The sequence below is a fragment of the Hyla sarda genome, chromosome 2, assembly GCF_029499605.1.
Source record: "Hyla sarda isolate aHylSar1 chromosome 2, aHylSar1.hap1, whole genome shotgun sequence".
Classification (NCBI taxonomy): Eukaryota; Metazoa; Chordata; class Amphibia; order Anura; family Hylidae; genus Hyla; species Hyla sarda.
Window position 1 is genome coordinate 393,090,031 of NC_079190.1, and position 21,629 is coordinate 393,111,659.

The window sequence follows — 21,629 nt, forward strand, 5'->3', positions numbered from 1 at the left end:
TACAATTTGTATGCACAATTTATATCAAATATAATAAAATATATTTTTAACTGTATTTTAGTCTTATTATTTTGGGGTCTACATGTTTGTGTGCCTGGCACACCTCTAGGTGTTATTGTTACCGTGTTTGTTTCTTTGTGCACCCCTATTTTATTCACAAATGCTATACCTTCTTGAGCCTACATATAGGAGGGACATTTTTTTGTTGGCACTAAGAGATGAACGTCATAATGTATTTCTTTAAGCCACATAACTACACAGATATTTGCCAGAACTATTCCAATTGTAAAAAACATTACAGCTGCATTGATTATTTTTGCCTAATGTTAAAGGGAACCTTTCAGATTCGTTCTGCCTGAACCACAGGCAGCATAAACCCTGACAGGCTCCCTTATTACAATGGTATCTAATTTATATGATTCACTGTAAATCGCTGCTGCTCTCCTATGGTGACAAATCGTGCATAATATTGCCATGCATAATTAACCCATTATAATCACATTGTAGCCATGCAATCACCTACCTTCCAGTCAGGAGTTAGGGGTCCACGTCCAGTCTTCAAAGACTTAAATTTAGCTGGATCCTCCTCTGGTTTATAATCCTAAACAAAACATATCTAAATTAAAAACTAAATAAATAAACCCATATATATAAGTAAAAGCACACTGATATACTGTCATTCCTTATTTATGAAACACTCTGTGTCATACCAGATACAATGCGATGACACTGCAGCATCACTGCCATTTAGAGTGCACTTGGTGCAACCATACACATTACTGAACAAACTATAGATGATTTATAACCATAAGGCGTGGCAAGGCTGGATTCACACCACGTTTTCTTAAATACGGTTCCCGAATACGGTTTGGAGGAGGGGGGCGGGGCTTAATCGCGGCGCCCGCACTCAGCCGTATTCGGGAACTGTATTTAATGCAAGTCTATGAGCAGACAGGAGTGAACCGCAGCCTCCGGTCGGCTTCGTTTTCGGCCGTATGCGGTTTCCCGACCGCAGGCAAAAACGTGGTCGACCGCGTTTTTGCCTGCGGTCGGGAAACCGCATACGGCCGAAAACGAAGCCGACCGGAGGCTGCGGTTCACTTCGGTCGGCTCATAGACTTGCATTAAATACGGTTCCCGAATACGGCTGAGTGCGGGCGCCGCGATTAAGCCCCGCCCCCCTCCTCCAAACCGTATACGGGAACCGAATTTAAGAAAACGTGGTGTGAACCCAGCCTAAGACATAGGTCCTCTCTGTGGCCTATAACAGCGTCACTGGCAGAAGGTGTTCTGCTGAAGAAAGACTTCTGGCACGGCCATTAGCTGAACTTATGGCTTATTAATATAAAATATGAAGACCAAAAGAAGGCCCTTTTCTGCAAAGTAAAAAAGGGAACTACTGATCTGGGGTATACGAGCACTATATAGGGATTTATCACATAACATATGATAGGCTGGGTCATTCCTAGTGATACTGGAGCTCTTGTACCAACCTTAGAGAGAACCTGATTTCTATCTGCTATATCAATTTGCACAACTTCCACATTCTTCCACACATCTGGTTCTAGTTTATGCACCTGCAAGATAGATAACAAGTCATAAATAAAGCAGATAGGGACTTCTGAATACTTCCTATTAGGGCTCATTCACATGGCAGTCTGTCTCCATTATTTCTTGCCCGTTCTTAAATCCGTTCATTAAATCCATTTGCATAGGTTGTAAAATAAGTAAAATACGTTTTTCATATATACAGTGGTCCCTCAACATACGATGGTAATCCGTTCCGAACCGACCATCGTTTGTTGAAACCATCGCATGTTGAGGGATCCGTGCAATGTAAAGTATAGGACAGTGGTCTACAACCTGCGGATCTCCAGATGTTGCAAAACTAAAACACCCAGCATGCCCGGACAGCCGTTGGCTGTCCAGGAATGCTGGGTGTTGTAGTTTTGCAACATCTGGAGGTCCGCAGGTTATAGACCACTGGTATAGGAAGTTGTACTCACCTGTCCCCGCCGCTCCGGACCGTCACCGCTGCCCGGGATGTCGCTTTCCATCGCTGTCGCCGCGTCCCCGGGGTGTCCCCGACGCTCCGGCAAGGCCTCTGCTTCCCCGGCATCCTCGCACTCCATCGCCGCTCTCACGTCGCTGCGCACGCTGCTCCTATTGAATGACGGGACGGCGTGCGCAGTGACGTGATGATGTCGATGGAGAGCGCTGATGCAGGGGATCCCAAGGAGGATGCGCCGGAGCCCCGAGGACAGGCGAGTGATCGTCAGCGGACCACACGGGGCACTGTAAACTGCTATCCGGTGGCAGCTGAAGCAGTCTGCACTGCCAGATAGCAGTTTATGCGATGGCCCCGACATACAAAAGCATTGTATGTTGATGCTGCCTTCAACATGCGATGGCCTCTGAGAGGCCATCGTATGTTGAAATGATCGTATGTCGGGGCCATCGTAGGTCGAGGGGTCACTGTATATATTTATATTTTAATTTATAATCTATTAAATGTGTTGTGTCTCAGATGTTCCGAGGGACCAAAAAGTGCACCCAGTGCATAATGACTGGAACGATTCCCATGGCTGTAGGGACGATAATGAAAAGGCTCTGTGTTTGTCACTTACATTGTCTTGTGTACCCAGATCTGGCTTGTGCCATGTCTCAATCTTGATCAAAAAGTCCTCCTTCATGTATTCATTCTGCAAGGCAAGCACAAGTCCTGAGTAGCCATCCTCTCTCAAAATAGCATAATAATCCAGAGCGTGCCAAGATTATTAGCTATTTAAGATTTACTGGTAAAATAAATTCAATTCTGCTTGGGAACATTTAATGGAAGCATTCTGACAAGCAGTGGGGCCTAGTTGTTATTAGAACCACTTTGGAGGCAAGAGGAATGCATATTTAATACTTCTCATTTCAGTGAATAATTGTTATTTACTCTTCTTTATACCATTATAATCTCTGGTATGGTTTACAGTCCTGAAGTTAAGAGCAGGCCTTGAGTAAGTGATTGTTAATAGTGTAGACAGCAATTCATGAGGATAATTACAATGAGCTGTAAAGCTATTAATACAAATACATTCCCCATGAGCCAACAGCAAAAAGGCCCCTGGGGAAAGATTTCTCTGTCTGAAAAATAGGGAAAAGCACCAATATGTAACAAAGAAATGTTCTGGATTAACGGCATAAACAACTGATGGCATTGTGTAGTAGAGAAGAAAGTAAAAGTTCACAGTGCTGGCCGAGACAGCGGTGGAATCTACAAAACATCAAAGCCCATGTACAGTATTTTAGACTTGTGCCTGACACATGTGGATCGGAACAGCTCAATGCCGCTCGGGTGATCTGCTAAGTATTATTCCCTTTTCTGCTTGGGGAATTATGGAAATCCCTGCCTACAGACACCATATGTAATCTGCTGACATCCCTATACGACAAGGAAAACTCTGAGGAAGAGTAACCAGTAGGATCTACATCTTCCTATTTTTTTTTAACAAATGATACACAAAATTACATTGTCTACAACTAAGCAATAGTTTTTTGCACTATATTTTGCAATATGGTAATATAGTTTTCTAAAATAATAATAATAATAATTAAAAAAAAAATGTATATACTTACTGTAATTACTGCTCAATGATGGATGGAAAGAAAAAGAAGAGTGGAGGTTAGTATATATCATTTCCATACAGCAAAGATTTTTTTCTTATAAAATACATAACGCTTCAAAACACTAACACTAATGTTATCAAATATTTAAAGGAGTTATCCAGCCAAAATACCAAAGAACAAAAAAAAAAACATAAGCAGCTGGTTGCACATGGGGGAGCTGTTTGGGTTCGTGGTCCAACTGCTGGGACCCCGGCCTTCCCTGTGCATTGAGTGTTGGGCTGCAGTGTTTCCCAGCCCGAGTGCCTGAAGCCATAGCAAAACTACAACTCCCAGGCATGCTGGGAATTTATACATGCTGCCTGCCACTCCATGCTGCTGGGAGAACTGGGGCACCACACTCTGGTGGTTCGGGGGGGGGGGGGGGGAATCGGGGTGGTGGGGGCAGTTCTCCCAGCAGCATGGAGTGGCAGGCAGCATGTATATAAGAGCGCCAGAGATACCAGATTACAGTACCCGGGTATCTCTGGCGATCAGATGCTCATGCCCTATCCTGTGTTTTTTTGACTGGATAATCCCTGTTTTTTTTTGACTGGATAAAGCTGCAAAAAAATCATTGGATCAGTTTTATGACAATGAATGTTCTTGTTTAATAGTAGCAAAAGCAGAGTGGACAGGATTGAGTAAAGGTAATGCAAAAGTCCATACTACAGTCCTCCAGAACTGAATGGAACCAAATGTAGAAGCCATAGGGCCCATGCACACTGAGTAAATTCCACTGAGAAATTTCAAGAGGAAAAGTCTAGGCAGAATCTGCTACAATAGGATACTGCTGCTCATGGCACAGAGTGGATCCAGATTCTGTCAAAAGAACAAACATGGTCATTCTTGGGGCGGAATCCGCTCCATTAGTCAACGGGACTTTTTTCCGCACAAAATAAGCACTGATTCCTCACTTACTTTACTCAGGGTGCAGAGTGCCTTTGCTTGCTTTGGCCAAAGGCTTCCCTGACATAATGCGCATATGTTCCTCTAAGCGGCACTGCTTCTGAGGATATTATAACACCGTGAGAGACACATGCGTCTTATCTCAGTTAAACAGAAGGGAAGGGCAGGTACACACAGTGGCTTGAAGATGGAAATGGACAAAGAGTCAGGACACTGGACAGCTTTAGGAATGTCCAGCAGATACTTGGCAGCTCATCAGCCTGTGATTTATTAACTTTTTTCTGTTTATCGTTAATAGGTGATGTGGATATATGACTTGACAAAGAACGTATATAGCACAGAGAGCACCCTGTGGGTTCTAGCAAAATAAAGACAAATACAGTACTATTTAAGGCATCCAAGTGTGATGCATACAAGACTACAGTGTATTTGTGGCAATGTCTATTTGGGCATGTGAGGGTCAGGGATGGATGCACCTTTCACTTAAAATAAAATAAAAAATCCCTGGGAGGCAAAATGAGCATTACATTAGCCAATCACATATGTAGCTATTCCTTAATTATATCTGTTACAGGAATCAGAACAGAGAAAGTCTGGTAATAGAACAAGGCTAAGGCAGGGAAATCTAATTCTTATCGTCCTGAGGGCATCACCAGCAGAATGTAGGACTGAGCAGAGAACCTCACTGCATTCACAGAATACTATCTATAATCTTAATGGTTGTGATTAACAATTAGAACAACCCCAACCGACCCCCCCAAAAACAAAACAAAACATGATTTAACATGATGTAAATATTAATAAAAATATATGGTTTTAAGAAATTAAACTGTAAGGTCATGGTCCTCCGATCTAAATCTACTTTCCAAGTTGCACTTCCCCCCAACCTACTGTAGGTAACAAGATGCTTGTCAGAATGGCCTGCATTATTCATGTAGGAGACCAGAGCAAGTGAGAAGCACATGCAGATAAGGTAACAATGTCACAACTAGAGCAGTGAGCCTGCACAGTAAAACAGATATACAGCTTGTAACAAACTGTGCGCCTATACTGTATACTCAAGAGACAAGCCGGCAGTCTCCATACTTACCGGTCCTGCAGTAAGGGTAAGCATTCCAGGCCTTCTCGTGCATATTTAGTGCCCCTTCAGGCGCCAGCATCCTTACAAATGTTGGTACTTTACTGTAGAAAAGACACACAGTATAAACAGTTATGTAGACACAGACTGCAACAAAGTCTAAATGCATGGTTATAGAACATAAACAAACAAGAGCTCCTAAAATCTGTTACAGGACCTTAGGCTGGGTCCACACCTGCATCACTGGAAGTAAGAATTTAACACTGGACACGAAGGGACCCCACTGAATTTACTGGTAATTTTATCAGGCAAAACAGTGCAGTATGCTGCATTATTTGTTATTTTTGACAACCTGTGCTGGAAGAGCCCAACAAAGCTAAATGCTAAAGTGAACCAAACCTTAGGAGGTTCTCCATCAAAAATGATTGGTCTTTCCTCAGAACCGGCCATGAACAGCCAAACAGTAGGTGCCAACAAGAGATGAGCGAAGTTACAGTCATTCGATTAGTCACGAACCTCGCGGCTCGGCAGTTGCTGACTTTATCCTGCATATATTGGTTCAGTTTTCAGGTGCTCCGGTGGTCTGGAAAAGGTGGATACAGTCCTAGGTGAACTCATTTATGCAGGATAAAGTCAGCAAACGCCGAGTCGCGAGGTTCGTGACAAATCGAATCACTGTAACTTCGCTCATCTCTAGTGCCAACACCAGGCACCCCAGCCAATTTTGCCTAGAAAGTTTATTTTACATGTAAGTGCTCAATGATACAGGATTAGTATTATATACAACAAAAAGATAAAATAAGAACAAATCAATTAAAGAAAGCATCCAATGGCCTAAATTTACAACAAACAACTGCAACAATATTACTGAACAAAGCAACTGCACATATATGTATCACACAGGACAAATCATGGGGAGATTTATAAAAACCTGTCCAAGGGAAAATTTGCCCATAGCAACCATGCTTCTTTCATTTCTGAAAAAATGCTATCTGATTGGTTGCTAGGGGCAACTCAGCAACTTTTCCTTTAGATAGGTTTTGATAAATTTCCCCCATATCCATATGTCTTAATACAGTATGGGGAAGAGTTAAAACCTGTCCAGAGGAAAAGTTGCCGAGTTGCCCATAGCAACCAATCAGATCGCTTCTTTCATTTTTGAAAAGGCCTCTGCAAAACGAAAGTAGCAATCTGACTGAATGCTATGGGCAACTCAGTAACTTTTCCCCTGGACAGGTATTAATAAATCTCCCCCTGTGTGTTTGTGAAAGAGGGTATTAGGCTGGGTTCACACTAGGTTACTCGAGTCTGTCAGGTACATGTCAGTATCCTGAACTGAAGTGGACACGTTTTGTTTAAAGAATACAGTCTGCTATAAAATGTATGTGGGCCTCTCCCATGTATACGTTTATTTAGCAGAACTCTAAAAGGTGTGCTGTGGTTTTGCGTTCTGCTAAACAAACATATATGTGCGGGAAGTGGCCTAAACAGTCACTAGTCAGACTGAAACAAGCCTTTTATGGGCAATATAGGAATAAACTACCAAAATAGTTGGGGAACTGCACTGATTTGAGGATTTGCCTTTAAAGCACCTATTATTACAACAAACTTCTGACACGTCATAGTGACACCCCAAAAGTTTGCATAGATGAAGGTCAAGATGCCGAGATGATCACTAGAATGAAGGGGCAGAAGCGTGTGGCTGCATGCACTGGGCCCCTTCATTACTGATGAACGCAGCTATAATGAGTGGTATACACTTATTGCAAGACCACATACAACCAGAGCAACGTTTCTGATCATCAAAATGAAGGTGTTACTTAGAATTAGAAAAAAAAAAAAATAATTATATTATATTATATATATATGTATATATATATATATATATATATATATATATATATATATATATTAAAAAACATAAATTTACCTTTGTAAATGGTAAATCTTGTGTGTGTACTGCCCCTTCTCTCCATCCTTCTCGTAAGGCTCATTTACAAGAACCTCCACACCTTCACCTCCTCCTGTTTCATTCTTACTGGCTTCTGCTACTGAGTAGAGCTGTCCCACTTGGTACTGCAAGAGATGACAAAACCGGTTAGTTCAGCATACATAGGGTTACTAATACAAATATGACCAGAACAACTTTACGTAATCGGTGACAGTGGATCATCTACACAGTGACAATATATTTCACTGCACTTTGCAATTCCGCGGGTACATGTACAGGCTTTGGGGGGGGGGGGGGGGGGGGGAAGAAGGACAGCCTAAAAAGAAATTCTATACAATAACTTAAAATAAAATAATTGTTGATTTATACAATTCCCTTTGGGTTGACTAGTATAAATTTTCTAATTATGAATTCATTGCAGATAAACGTATAAAAAGGATTCTCTGTTTAACAACTAGAAAGGTCCAAGGGGGCGAAGCACACCATAGCCATACTATCACCTTAAAAGGAAAACAGAAGGCGCTCCATGTGCGGGATCAGCAGGTCAGGCCCATAGGGAAGGGGAATAGATCTATCCCCGGCAGTTTGACCATAATAGTAGGAAATGTCGGCGCTGGATGAAGGAACCAGGAGGAGTGCAGCATAAAATCAAGCTGGGTTTATTGGATGCAACGCGTTTCGCTGCGCATGCGCAGCGAAACGCGTTGCATCCAATAAACCCAGCTTGATTTTATGCTGCACTCCTCCTGGTTCCTTCATCCAGCGCCGACATCTCCTACTATTACGGTCAAACTGCCTATCATACTATCACCCTGGCTGAGATTTACTATACTTTCCGTTCAGCAGTTTGTGTTAACTAAGACAATGTAAAAACATGGGACTGTTTGATAAATCTGGTGCCGATATCCTGTCTGCTCTATAGTAAAATGAAGCAGAAAAGAAGCGGAACTGGTGCTATTTTGGCAAGGAATTTATAGTGAAATTTAAAGTCACATTGACTTCATTGGATTTAACTCTTTGGCTCCAGCGGAAGATTGCACATGCCCAATCTTCTGTCGGAATTCGGATCCAAGCCAGAAATTTCTGTGCGGAAGTTACATCTTTGTAAACAGTGTCACAGAAGTTCCACTAAAATCAATGGGTGTCAATTTCTTAGCATATTCCACCTGTGAACTAGCCTTTTAAGCTGGCATGATGTATTCCAATAATGGTACACCACAATTTTGGAGCAATGTTCGGCACACAGGGTCCCACACAAGCTATGCCTCATTTCCAGCAACGTCACCTTATCAAGAGGCACCAAAATGTCTAAAACATCATACAAAACAAAATTTTGAATGAACTGATGGATTATTCTGGAATTTAGAATGTGAGCCACAGTTGGGAATTAATGAAATATCTGCGGAATACGATGGTCCTACATGAATAAATAACTAGGCCACCGGCAGTACAATACAGTTGTCAAGTCAACCACAGTGTACACAGCAAAATGAACAGGTCAACTGCAAAACAGAGGACATTTGTCAGCTCATAGTACAGTATGTGCTGCGGCGGCCACTATGAAAAACACAAAGTATAGGTGATGGGGATTTGGAAAATCTCAGCATGTCAAAGATTGGGTGCCATATAACCCATTATAGGATAGCATTATAGCCTGTTTATTAAACCAAGTGTGCACAAAATGTAAAGAGACTTACAAAGTATGATCATTCCTCTTCAAATATTTCAAAACACGTCAAGATAGGGCGGTTTACAAAATCTGCAACATTTATTCACAATGGCCAAGATTTATCAAAGAATGTCTACGGTTGAGCTATTTTCCCACGTTGTGTGGGTGGTGGGTTTGACTAGCGTGCATCTTATTCATCAAGAAGATGCAGCAGGATGATGATTTTGCGCAGCTCTGCTGTGGTGGGAAAAGCTCTACCACATACACTTTTTCTAGACGCTTGTGAGGGAGGGAAGTAGACACTTTCAAGGGTCCTGAATTTGCAGGTTAGGGGTTTCTACTCACTTTCACAGAGCTGCCGGGACATTTTTACTTGCATTTTGGACGCTACAATCAAATTTGATTGCGGTGTCTAAGGGGTTAAAGCCGGGCATCACGGTGATGTCTGGCATTAGAGATGGTGGCAGATAGCCACCAGAACCACCCAGCTATGACCCGCGCTCAGCTCCTGAGCTCATGTCATAGAAGGAGAGTTGGACGCTGTCGTCCACAAGAGGTTAAAGGTTCAATTGTGGAAGGTAGAAATTATTCTCACGCCTACTGGTAGGTGGTGTAGCTTTGCGCCTAAAAAAGTACCTTTGCGCACAAAATAGCGACTTGACAAAAGTCGCAAATGATAAATACGTGACCACTGCATGGTCAAAAAAAAAAAAAAGAGTGAAACTGTTTATATCAAAAATCGCATAAAAGTTGCTAAATATGCTGCTTGCGCCTGAACTGTGCCAAACCTAGACCAAAAAATTGCTCTAAAAGTGCTTGATAATAACCTCCTAAATATTACAAATGTAGATGGAGCAGAGTTAACCACTAGGATGAGATCACAGGGCACTTACTTTCACCCACATTGCCCTGTGGCTCCTGTGCAGGGGCTGATCTCTGCACTGCAGGTCACACAACAAGTTTTAAGAGGATCAGCTGGTCCCTGCAGCATTTGCCTGGCTAACTTAATCCTTCCTGTTATTTCTGATCCGTTAATCTCATTTACAATGGAAAAAAAAGATGAAATGGATGAGAAATCTCTCAGCAGATCCCACAAGATCCATTTTCAAAAAGGGAAGTATAGATGAATACATTTACTTATGACAACTCTGGTGCCTGAAATCCCATAATAACAGCATACAAGTTATGCAATAATGGTATATTTGACGATTTGCATAATACAGTATATGGTAATTTGGGGACAATCGAAACTTTTGACATGTCTTTTTCCAAGTGACAGTGACGCTTTAAACGTGAGAGAGTCTTAAACGCATTGTGCAGCGAAAACTAACTTATCCACTATTCATGGGGGATAATTGTCTGATTGCGGGAGTCCGACTGCTGGAAACCCTGCGATCTCCTGCATGGGCCCTGGCACACGCTTCATTCATTTCTATGGGAGCACCGGAGATGCCCAAATGCAGCACTCTGGTCTCTCTGGCACTCCCATAGAGAATAAATGGAGTGTATGTAGTCTGTACATCGTGGGGGGTCCCAGTGGTCGCTGCACAACCCCTTTAAACAGGGGACGCCTTTTCTTTTATAGGGTAGATCAGCAATATTTGATCCTTCAGTTACTTTTAATGGATCTGCATCCAGATTAACATGCTCTCCAACCTTCATGAACAAGTCTCTATGTAGTGTATCATCCTGTCTAAGCTTATTCCAAAGGAATACTGCACGTGAAGATCATCTTCTATACATGAAGGTGATCTTGAAGATGACTGCCAAAACCACATACACACTGTCCTCTTCTTGCAGTATTTAAGTGGTATTCACAGATTTTTTTAATTTTTATTTTATTTGACTATGCTACATGGGCTGTGAAGTTAGTGTAGTTCATAATATAGTGTCTGCACCTGTGTTTGATGGCTGGTCTTGCAATTTTTATGTGATCTTTGCCCCAATGTTTATTTTTAACAGCCTACAACATGAGTGTTGCCTCAGCCTGCCTGCTTTAATGAATGGAGCGACTGCTGGGTGGGAAGTCGATCATTTTCCATAGGGCTTCAGGAAACTGTCCCAGGTGTGCTTCAATGGGTGGGGTGACTGACGTGTGGGAGGGAGAAAAAAGTGACCTCACACAAACAAGAGATCCTGGGACTTGTAGTTGGAGGGGAGGAACTCAAACAGGAAACAGCCATTTCACAAAAAGAAAGCAACAACGTTATGGTGGACTCACGACACAGCCATTTGGGCCCCAAGACAAGCATGGATCCTTGATAAGCATGTCCATTACTGTCTGGCAGGTGAGTACTACAATCCCCTTATGGTGGATAACCCCTTTTAACTATAAGAAAGGTTCACCAGATAGAAATATTTTTCACAATAGAAGTGATCTTAAAAATTCCCCAACATGGTGAAATGTGATTGTCCCTTGCATGAGGGTGCACAGCACAGCCGCATTCTGTGAGCAAAAAAAGAAGAGAGAGTGCTGTATTGTGACCCCGTTCTGTGTATACAGGATAGCTATGTTAAGACAGTCGACAGTATTGTGCTGGTGGCGGTGGGGGGGCGGGGGGTAAATCGCAGCCATGGGGAATCTAATTCCTTTACTGCTCCAGTAATAAATGAAAGCGTCATAAAATCACAATGTCCTACGTTAACCTTGTGTTTTCCAACCAGGGTGCCTCCAGCTGATGCAAAGCTACAACTCCCAGCATGCCCGGACAGCCGAAGGCTGTCCGGGCATGCAAGGAGTTGTAGTTTTGCAAAAGCTGAAGGCAGCCTGGTTGAGAAACACTACCCTAACTATAGGCATGTTAAAAATGGGCTGTTTTTTATTATACCAGATCTTTTAGTAACTTCTGTGTACCTACATTAGATCTTTAATCAAAGGCTGTTTGCCTACTACTGCACTAGGCTATGTTCATATTGTGCGGATGCACTGCCAATTTTGCATGTGAAAAACCTGCAGCACTTACAGTACAAGTAACGTGGGTAGGATCTGAATAAATCTCATGCACATGCTGCCAGGAAAAAATCCATACAACGTCTGACCTGTGTTCAGGTCTGGCCTCCACAGCCTGCCAAATTATGATCCAGAAATGCTGGGGATATATTACAGACCTCCCTGTTGTCTTCAGTGGGGAATCCACAACATTCCTGTGCCGTTTTAGGCTGCCTTGTGCCTATGCTCCCATACAGTAATTTGGGCCATTGCCCAAAAAACTGAAAAAAAAGAGGTTCTTTCCACTCTCTGGCAATTCAGTTTAGTGTTGGGGGCCTTTCTTCAGCTGTTTACGTGCCAAAATACAGCTGCATTTCGGCATATAATTTTGGGTGCATTTCCCAAAATAAATACAGCCATTTTTTTGGGAGGGCTATAGCTTATGTTAGAATGAAAAAAAAGTTGCAGCTTAGAAAAAGTCCAAGTAGTAAAAAAAAGGTTTAGTTTTTTTTTTTCCTCTTGATGAAAAACAACCACCTCCCCCCCAAAAAAATAAAAAAAAATAAAAAAAAACACACAATCCACACGTTTCTTGAGCCGTACAACTTCCACGTGATGCGTCACTCTGCATGGATACAGCTGATGAGCAGGGGTGCCAAGAGCCAGACCCCCAATATTTTTAGCCAGTATTTTGTAGGAAAAGCCAAAAATAGGTTAGAAAAAAATAAAACAACAAACAAAAAAAAATACAATGAAAAAGCTGCAAACCTTTCCATTATATTTTCTCTCTCTGTCAGGTCTATTCCTGATCAGAATATTGACAAAAATACTGTGTGTGAACCCAGCCTAAGGATCACCTATATGTCTTATGACAGGTTCTTTCTTGTAAGAGTTGTCTTGACAGTTTGGCACAGTAAAAGAAAACTTTTAATATAGTGTTCCTTGTGTAATTAGCTGACACTTTCCCATTCACTTGCTCTGTTCTGCTCCCTGACGCAATTAATACAGTGAGTTTGGTCTCTTCCCGGCCTGGCAGGAGACCAAACTAAGGAAAGTGCTTCTATGCACGGAGCTTGATTGACAGCTGCACAGAAAGCGAAAGCTCTACAGATCTCACAGAAAGCTGCACAGACTGAAACCTGCAGGAGAGCCTCACTGATAGCAACATAGACTGAAACATGCACAGAGCCTGAGGTAATCTATTCTCTTCTATTCATCACAGCGCTACAACCATGTGAGGGCGGAAGTGATCCCCCAGCAGTCTTGAGTAATGTCATGCCTGCTGGGAAACTCCCACTTTCTCCAGCTGGGAGATTGCACTATGTGAGCAAGAAGAAAGGTAAAATACACAGCTTTTTAAAGATCAGATTATTATTATTATTATTATTATTTATTTATTTATTTTTTAAGGGTGGGAGGAATGTTAGTAAACATAGCCCGAGTTAGTTTAGAAAAGTTTATTTGGGTATAGGTACTTTTTAAACATACACTCTATACGAATCAGTGTTTCCCAACTAGATTGCCTCCAGCTGTTGCAAAACTACAACTCTCAGCATACCGAAGGCTGTCCAGATATGCTGGGAGTTGTAGTTTTGCAACAGCAGGAGGTACCCCTGTTGGGAAACACTGATATAAACACACACTTATTAATTTTATTTCATAGCATTGTCTCTAATGTCAATTTATATCTGGCTGGGCTGAAACACCTGCAGCATGTACATTTTCACTTGTATAACAATACACAGGTTCTATGTAGCCAAGATTTCTGTAACCATGAGCATGTCTGTATTTCTGACTCTTGTATTAATGTACTGAAAAACAGGTTGTGTTGTTAGGATGTTACCACGTCTTGAAAAACAAGCAAACCGAGACGTCAAGGCAAGGGAATTACAGCAACTCCAGGCAGAACTATCATTACTGAACGACTGGAACTCCTTATTCCGGTTCTGCCAGTGCTTGTTCAGAACACGACATCTGTGCGCCCATCGGTTTTACTGGTGACATGAGTCATGTTTTTTTCCTTATAAGAACTACAACACCGTATTTAACTCTCATAAGAAAACATACGTAACTCCCTCTGGGGCTAGCAACCGCCAACATGTTATGGTTAGTAAGGCTGCGGATGTGAAGGATTAAATATGTTATAATATATAAATAAAATTATGACTGAACATGAACACAACTATTGCTATGAAGACTACTGCTGTATTGCAAAAAAACTAACAAAAAATACCTAAATGAAATAAGCGTACAGGGCTACGATGGCGCACACACAGACTTCTGCAGCACCCCGCAGACTCTAAGATGTAAGTATTGAATATATAAGAACATTTTGAACAACATTACTGCTATATTTACTATACACAAGAACCCGACCAACAACCTACAAAGTTCCTACAGTCACACAATTAGGCCGGGTTAACATGGCCGAAAGTGTGCGGAATGTCCGCCCGAAAAACACTGATTGATATTTTGTACATTTGAATGATGCTGCAGGTGCTATGATCTCTTGAAAATGTTTCATCTCATAGACAGCAATGTATTTCCAAGAAGAATCTGCAGAGAGACAATTCTTTTTGCTGATGCCGAAATTGGGATTTCCACACAGAAACATCTGCTGCAGAAATTCTGCTGTGTGGACAGTGCAATAGAATTTCATTGAAATCAATGGGACTCTGCTGCAGCAGAATGTCCGTGCAGAATTCCGCACTGACATTCCACCGTGTGAACATGGCCTTCGCGTGTCAACTAACACCTACTATATAATCTTACAAAAAGACTGCCACTATCTGACTGTCCAAATACAAAACCTTTTATTAAAAAACAAAAACAAATAAACACACAATACAAAAACAAGAGGACCCACCCACAAAACCCAAACCCCAAAGAAGGTGGGGAGCATCCACCCAAAACTCCAGCAAACTGTAGTCCTTATATGAAACAATACTATGCACTACAGTGTAAATAAGCATTAATCATAAATACTGGAAATATTACCTGGTTGGGACATGGTTCGTCAGGGGCTCCCCATCTTCTTTGGGGTTTGGGTTTTATGAATAGGTGCATTTTAATGTAGGCGGGTCCTTTTGTTTGTACTGTGATTTTAAGGTTTTTTTTTATTATTATTATAAGGCTTTTTTTATGGACATTTAGATAGTGTTAGACTTTTGTAGGATTATATGGATGAGAAACAGAGGCTTTTAGCATTTATACTGATCAAACTGTTACCCATTGCCTTGTACCGGGTTCATTTATAGCAGTGATGGCGAACCTATGGCACGTGTGCCACAGGTGGAACGCCGTGCCCCCTCTGGGCATGCTGCCATAGTGCGCCATCAGCCCATTCGGGACATCCCTGTGTCCAGAAAGATCTTTTCGGGACACAAGGATGTCCCCTTTACCTTTCTGGGGCCCTGCATTAATTTTAAAAACGCAGGGGCCGCCGGGATGTAGCGAACGCAGGGACGTCACGGAGCTATACTGCACCTAATGTGGGGGAACTATACTGTCAACCTAATGTGTGGGAACTATGCTGCCAACCTAATGTGGGGGAACTATACTGCCAGCCTAATGTGGGGGAACTGTGGTGTCAATCTAATGTGGGGGAACTACAAACTATCAATTAAAAAAAAAAAAAAAAAAGTTTGGATCATTGAACTCTGTTGTTGTGTTCTTCTTTTAAAACAAAAGATGATAATTAGTTATGGCAACTGTACGAGTTGTTTTTTCTAAACTTAAACCTAAGTATTCTGATTTAATTGCTGTGCTGGCACTTTGAGGGGAAAAAAAAAGTTGGCGTGCATTATGGTTTGGGCACTTTGGCTCAAAAAGGTTCGTCATCACTGATGTATAGCTTAAATATAGCAGTAATGTAGTTTAAAATACTCTGCGTTCACATGTCTTAGTGCTTCCAGAACACTGTTGTAATTTTGGTGTGCTTTCACCCCGTGAGTTTGACATCTGTTGCTATGGAAAACATGAATAGACAAGAGAATAGGATACAGATGCAATAAATGCGAGACATTTTGTGCTCCTGATTTAATATAAAAACAGCTTGGCTTAAGAACTGAGCCAGGACAAAAACACAGAACAATATACGTAGCAAGCAGTTAATAAAACGCTGGTGATAAAGGCTGCAATACCAGACACAGCCCTCTGAAGAAGAGTGCAGCAGAGCCTTCTTTTTTTGTAGGGTCTCCCCCCACCACATAAGAGTTCAGGATGTGTTGCTCCCTGCATCCTATAGGTTAAACTGGGTCAAAGCACTAGACTGGACTTATGGATGATCCAATATTGCTGTCTTCTGCTGCAATGCCAGTTGGTCATTTTTGGGAGCCATCTTCAGTCACTATCACTCCACATTTTCCCTTCATTTGACTATAAAAGTAAACCAGATGGGATAACTCCAGCCCCTTGTGAAGTTCTACTCCTCATCAGTCATTGGTCTGCCAAAGATGGAAGGACACAGGAGGAAAAGTATACATAGAGCATGCAGGAAATCCTGCCCACTGTTCACATTATGACTGATCATATAAGAAAGCATGGATTTACACAGGCTATTCAGCAGGAAGGTCTAATATGGAATGGTGATGTCATTAGGGTAAATGCAATGATGTCATACTGCATCTATTTACAAACAAACAGTCTCTTTTTACATGATGTGTCATAATAGTCAACGACCAGATTATGTATGTTATAATCTGCATACTAGCAATTTGAGAACAAGCGAGTACAGAGTCTATGGAGGAGTTGGTCTTCGACTACATATTCAGGTCACAGTGACTGGCATCACATTGTACATCTAGTAGTGTAGTCCAACATTTTTCTTCAGTCAAGTAGCCACAGAATATGGCAATTCCACAGTACATTAGATTATGATAAGTACATTGTTATTAAAATGTATATAGAATATCTTCTAATGTCATTAACTCTCCCAAATAGAAACAATAACGGTTCCCTGCACTCACCGCAAGGCTTCAGACTTCCTGCTCCGAAATGGGAGTTTCTAACGGCCCCGTGACTGGACAAGCTGAAGGGCGCTCAGAGATGACTATTGGTGGATTCGCGCGAATCCGCCAATAGTCGTCTCTGAGCGCCCTTCAGCTTGTCCAGTAGCGGGGCCGTTAGAAACTCCCATTTCGGAGCAGGAAGTCTGAAGCCTTGCGGTGAGTGCGGGGAACCGTTATTGTTTCTATTTGGGAGAGTTATTGATTATGTACCTCTGGACTCAGGGTCTTCCATATTGGAAGTGATAACCCTTCCTCCGAGCCCAGCTATCCGGTCTCAGGCTTAGCAATAGTGCCACTGTGTGTTTTCTGGGGTGCTAGATCTTCTAGTGTCATGTTGGTGTTTCTAATGTAGTGTTTTCACTTTTGTACTTGTTCAAGTTCACACAAAAAGGATAGTGAGTTATATACACAAGTGATAGAGGAAGACATTTTCCAGGTATTTGGTTGCAACTTCCTTTTTTTATTACATTAGCAGAAATACACTATCAGAAATTGCAGAGCAGTCATCATCGATACAAACTATGTAAATGTGACTGGATTATAAGAGCAGTGAATAAGTGCAGGGCAGACACAAAGTTAACTTTGTAGCGTTAACATAAAATTACAGTGCACCGCAATTATACAGTCTGACGGCCCAACCTTTGACTGAAAGGTGGTGATGTCATAAAGCAACTACTATGAAATTATCCAGTCAATCCAGCTTGGTCATATTAAAAAAATAAAATCAGTGTATAAGGGTGACCGGTGATAGAACCTGTTACTTTACTGAATTTGTGTAGTGTACTAATACAGTCCATAGTGTCTGGCTGGTTAGTATGTAAGTTGGTGGTAATGACACGTGGAGTCCCGAGACATCATATAGTAGATAACAGTTCTCAACAAAAAAAAATTTAAAAAAAGTGTCACGTTCAGTGAAGAGCAATTCCCTCTCCCCGCTACAGTCTACAAGCTCTACAGCCATTAATACACCACAGTCTTACTGCACAGGCACTAATCCAGTATCACTCATTGTATGAGGCCCCTTCCAGATGGACAGCACTCACGAGACATCATGACTACATGCTTACCAGGGATGAGGCCAGGGTTCACAAGTGCATGGGAGATAAAGACTGAGAACCCCTGATTCAAATGATTCTTAAAGGGGTATTCCAGGTTTATACATCTTATCCCCTATCCATAGGGTCCTGCCGCTGGGGACCCCCGCATTCTCGATGCAGCACCCGACATTCTGTGCCGAGCGCTGTTTCAGAGACGGTGAACGTGACGTCATATGCTGGGAGCTGCACAGAGATTGTGGGGGTCCCCAGCGGCAGGGCCCTGTCGATCATACATCTTATTCCCTATCCTTTGGATAGGGGGATAAGATGTACAGTCATGGATGTAAATGTTGGCACCCCTGAAATTTTTCTAGAAAATGAAGTATTTCTCACAGAAAAGGATTGCAGTAACACATGTTTTGCTATACACATGTTTATTCCCTTTGTGTGTATTGAAACTAAACCAAATAAGGGAGGAAAAAGAAAACTTGGACATAATGTCACACCAAACTCCAAAAATGTGCTGGACAAAATTATTGGCACCTTTTCAAAATTGTGACAAAATAAGACTGTTTCCAGCATGTGATGCTCCTTTAAACTCACCTGGGGCAAGTAACAGGTGTGGGCAATATAAAAATCACACCTGAAAGCAGATAAAAAGGAGAGAAGTTCACTTAGTCTTTTCAATGTGTGTCTGTGTGTGCAACACTAAGCATGTACAACAGAAAGAGAAGAGAACTGTGAGGACTTGAGAACCAAAATTGTAGAAAAATATCAACAATCTCAAGGTTACAAGTCCCTCTCCAGAGATCTAGATTTGCCTTTGTCAACGGTGCGCAACATTAATCAAGAAACCCATGGCACTGTATCTCCCTGGGCGTGGACGGAAGAGAAAAATTGATGAAAGGTGTCAACGCAGGATAGTTCAGATGGTGGATAAGCAGCCCCAAACAAGTTCCAAAGATATTCAAGCTGTCCTGCAGGCTCAGGGAGCATCAGTGTCAGTGCGAACTATCCGTCGACATTGAAATTAAATGAAATGCTATGGCAGGAGACCCAGGAGGACCCCACTGCTGACACAGAGACATGAAAAAAGCAAGACTACATTTTGCCAAAATGAACTTGAGAAAGCCAAAATCCTTCAAGGAAAATGTCTTGTGGACAGAGGAGACCAAGATAGAGCTTCTTTGTAAAGCACATGATTCACCACAAGCCAGACGTGAACGCTTGGAGACTTCCCCGGCTTCCTGCCACTGCAGGACCTGATTGTTGTTACTTCTCGGCACTGCATGCTGGATTCTACAGGCAACTTATGGGATTCCTACACTGATATTGGGATGTCTGGCTGGATGACTTGACCACTACACATGGTCACATGGCCTGTATTTATTTAGGAATGCATATTCAATTAACTCAAATGCATCCTCTTTTATAGAAATATTTGAGCTATTTGTGAGCACAAGGTTCACCTGAGGATGTCCCCATGCGCATTATACAGCATGCGGACAGAAACGCATACAAAATTATATGAAACTGATGTGGCCATTATTTACCACAATCTATATTTACTGTTCTAAGTGAAGAGAGTATTAGTATTGGCTCATTTAGCAAGAGTTCGGTGACCAAGCTTACTTAGGGCAAATTTTTTTGTCTCTTTTGGTTATCACTTTTTCTATTTGGTGGCTTTTAAATGGATTAATAAATATAGAATTTTAGCGACCCCCTTTTTTTTTTTTGTAGTATTCTAAAGCACATGATTCTACTGTTTACCGAAAACAGAACGAGTTCTACAAAGAAAAGAACACAGTACCTATAGTGAAATATGGTGGAGGTTTAATGGTGTTTGAGGTTGTTTTGCTGCCTCTGGCACTGGGTGCCTTGAATGTGTGCAAGGCATCATGAAATCTGAGGATTACCAACGGATGTTGTGTCCGTTTGTCTTCCAGCAGGACAATGACCCCAAACATATGTCAAAAAGCCCCCAGAAATGGATGGCAACAAAGTGCTGGAGAGTTCTGAAGTGTCCATCAATGAATCCAGATCGAAATCCCATTGAACACCTGTGGAGAGATCTTAAAATTGCTGTTGGGAAAAGGTGCCCTTCCAGTAAGAGAGACCTGGAGCAGTTTGCAAAGGAAGAGTGGTCCAACATTCCGGCTGAGAGGTGTAAGAAGCTTATTGATGGTTATAGGAAGCGACTGATTACAGTTTTTTTTTCCAAAGGGTGTGCAACCAAATATTAAGTTAAGGGTACCAATAATTTTGTCCAGCCCATTTTTGGAATTTGGTGTGACATTATGTCCAATTAGCTTTTTCTCCCTCCTTTTTTGGTTTAGTTCCAATACACACAAAGGGAATAAACGTGTATAGCAAAACATTTGTTATTGAAATCCTTTTCTGAGAGAAATACTTCATTTTCTAGAAAAATTTCAGGGGTGGCAACATTTACAGCCATGACTGTATAAACCCGGAATACCCCTTTAAAAGATGAAACAAATATTAAAAAACGTAAAAAAAAGTATAAGGACCAGAAAAGCAGGTGCTAAATATGGTGCTGCATGAAAAATAAACGTCTGCCAGCAGGTTTGGTCTCACCTACACATTTCATAAATTGCTCTTATATCTAACAATGATATACAGGAAATCTCTTTCTATTTTGGAACAAAACAGGTCTGAGTAGTCCAGCAAGTAAGGCTGTTCGTATTTCTTTGTGAGTCCACATGAATTGTATACATTAGGAGGATCTCCCACTGTATACTTCAGATGGAAGGCTGTGACGCATGTCACTGTATAGGAATGTAGTGTCAAAGTCAAACATATGCTCCTATTGTGTATAAATATATAAAAAGACCTTTTTTTTCTTTTTACAGTTTCCATCTGCAAAGGAGAATAAGAGTAGGGGGATTGCATTTCATTTCCTACTAGCTGAGTACCCGGTGCTGCCCGGTTTTTCCTACCTTATCCTTGTGGGGAAGGAGAAGCAACAAAGGAGGAAGCATTTGTCCTCGTATCCCGTCCCTAAATCCTGACTCCTTATCCCGACCCCAAATCCCCTCCTTATATTCCAACCTCATATTTTGTTCTCATATCTCTACCCCATATCCCGTCCCCATAGCTAATCCTCATTTCTAATCCTAATATCCCGTCCTCAGGTGGGGCTGAGTTGTGATAAAGACATTGTAAGCTGAAAATAAAAGGGGTGTGGCTTAAAAGGTGGGTGTGTCTTTATGAGATGGGACATGGCATGCAGGGAGGGTGTGGCTTACCAGCCAGACTGATGCATTCACCAGGAGAAGCAGAGCAGAGCTTGTGGAGTAAAGTACCAGAAGTCCTATATACTTGCATGGGACTTGAGCTTAAAATAATGCTATTTCTCATGTACAGACATGACAGTCA

General features: G+C 41.8%; 1 protein-coding gene across 1 annotated transcript in view; it reads right to left on the bottom strand.

Annotated features, from left to right (window-relative positions):
- Nucleotides 1–21,629, bottom strand: part of PITPNA (phosphatidylinositol transfer protein alpha) — a 64,814-nt gene that overhangs the window by 21,723 nt on the left and 21,462 nt on the right. Inside the window, exons 3-8 of the mRNA XM_056558679.1 lie at nt 7,569–7,714; nt 5,651–5,742; nt 3,625–3,632; nt 2,628–2,702; nt 1,494–1,577; nt 524–601 (exon numbers count right to left, since the gene is read on the bottom strand). Coding sequence (XP_056414654.1) covers nt 524–601; nt 1,494–1,577; nt 2,628–2,702; nt 3,625–3,632; nt 5,651–5,742; nt 7,569–7,714 — 483 coding nt within the window. The remainder of the gene's footprint in view (nt 1–523; nt 602–1,493; nt 1,578–2,627; nt 2,703–3,624; nt 3,633–5,650; nt 5,743–7,568; nt 7,715–21,629) is intronic.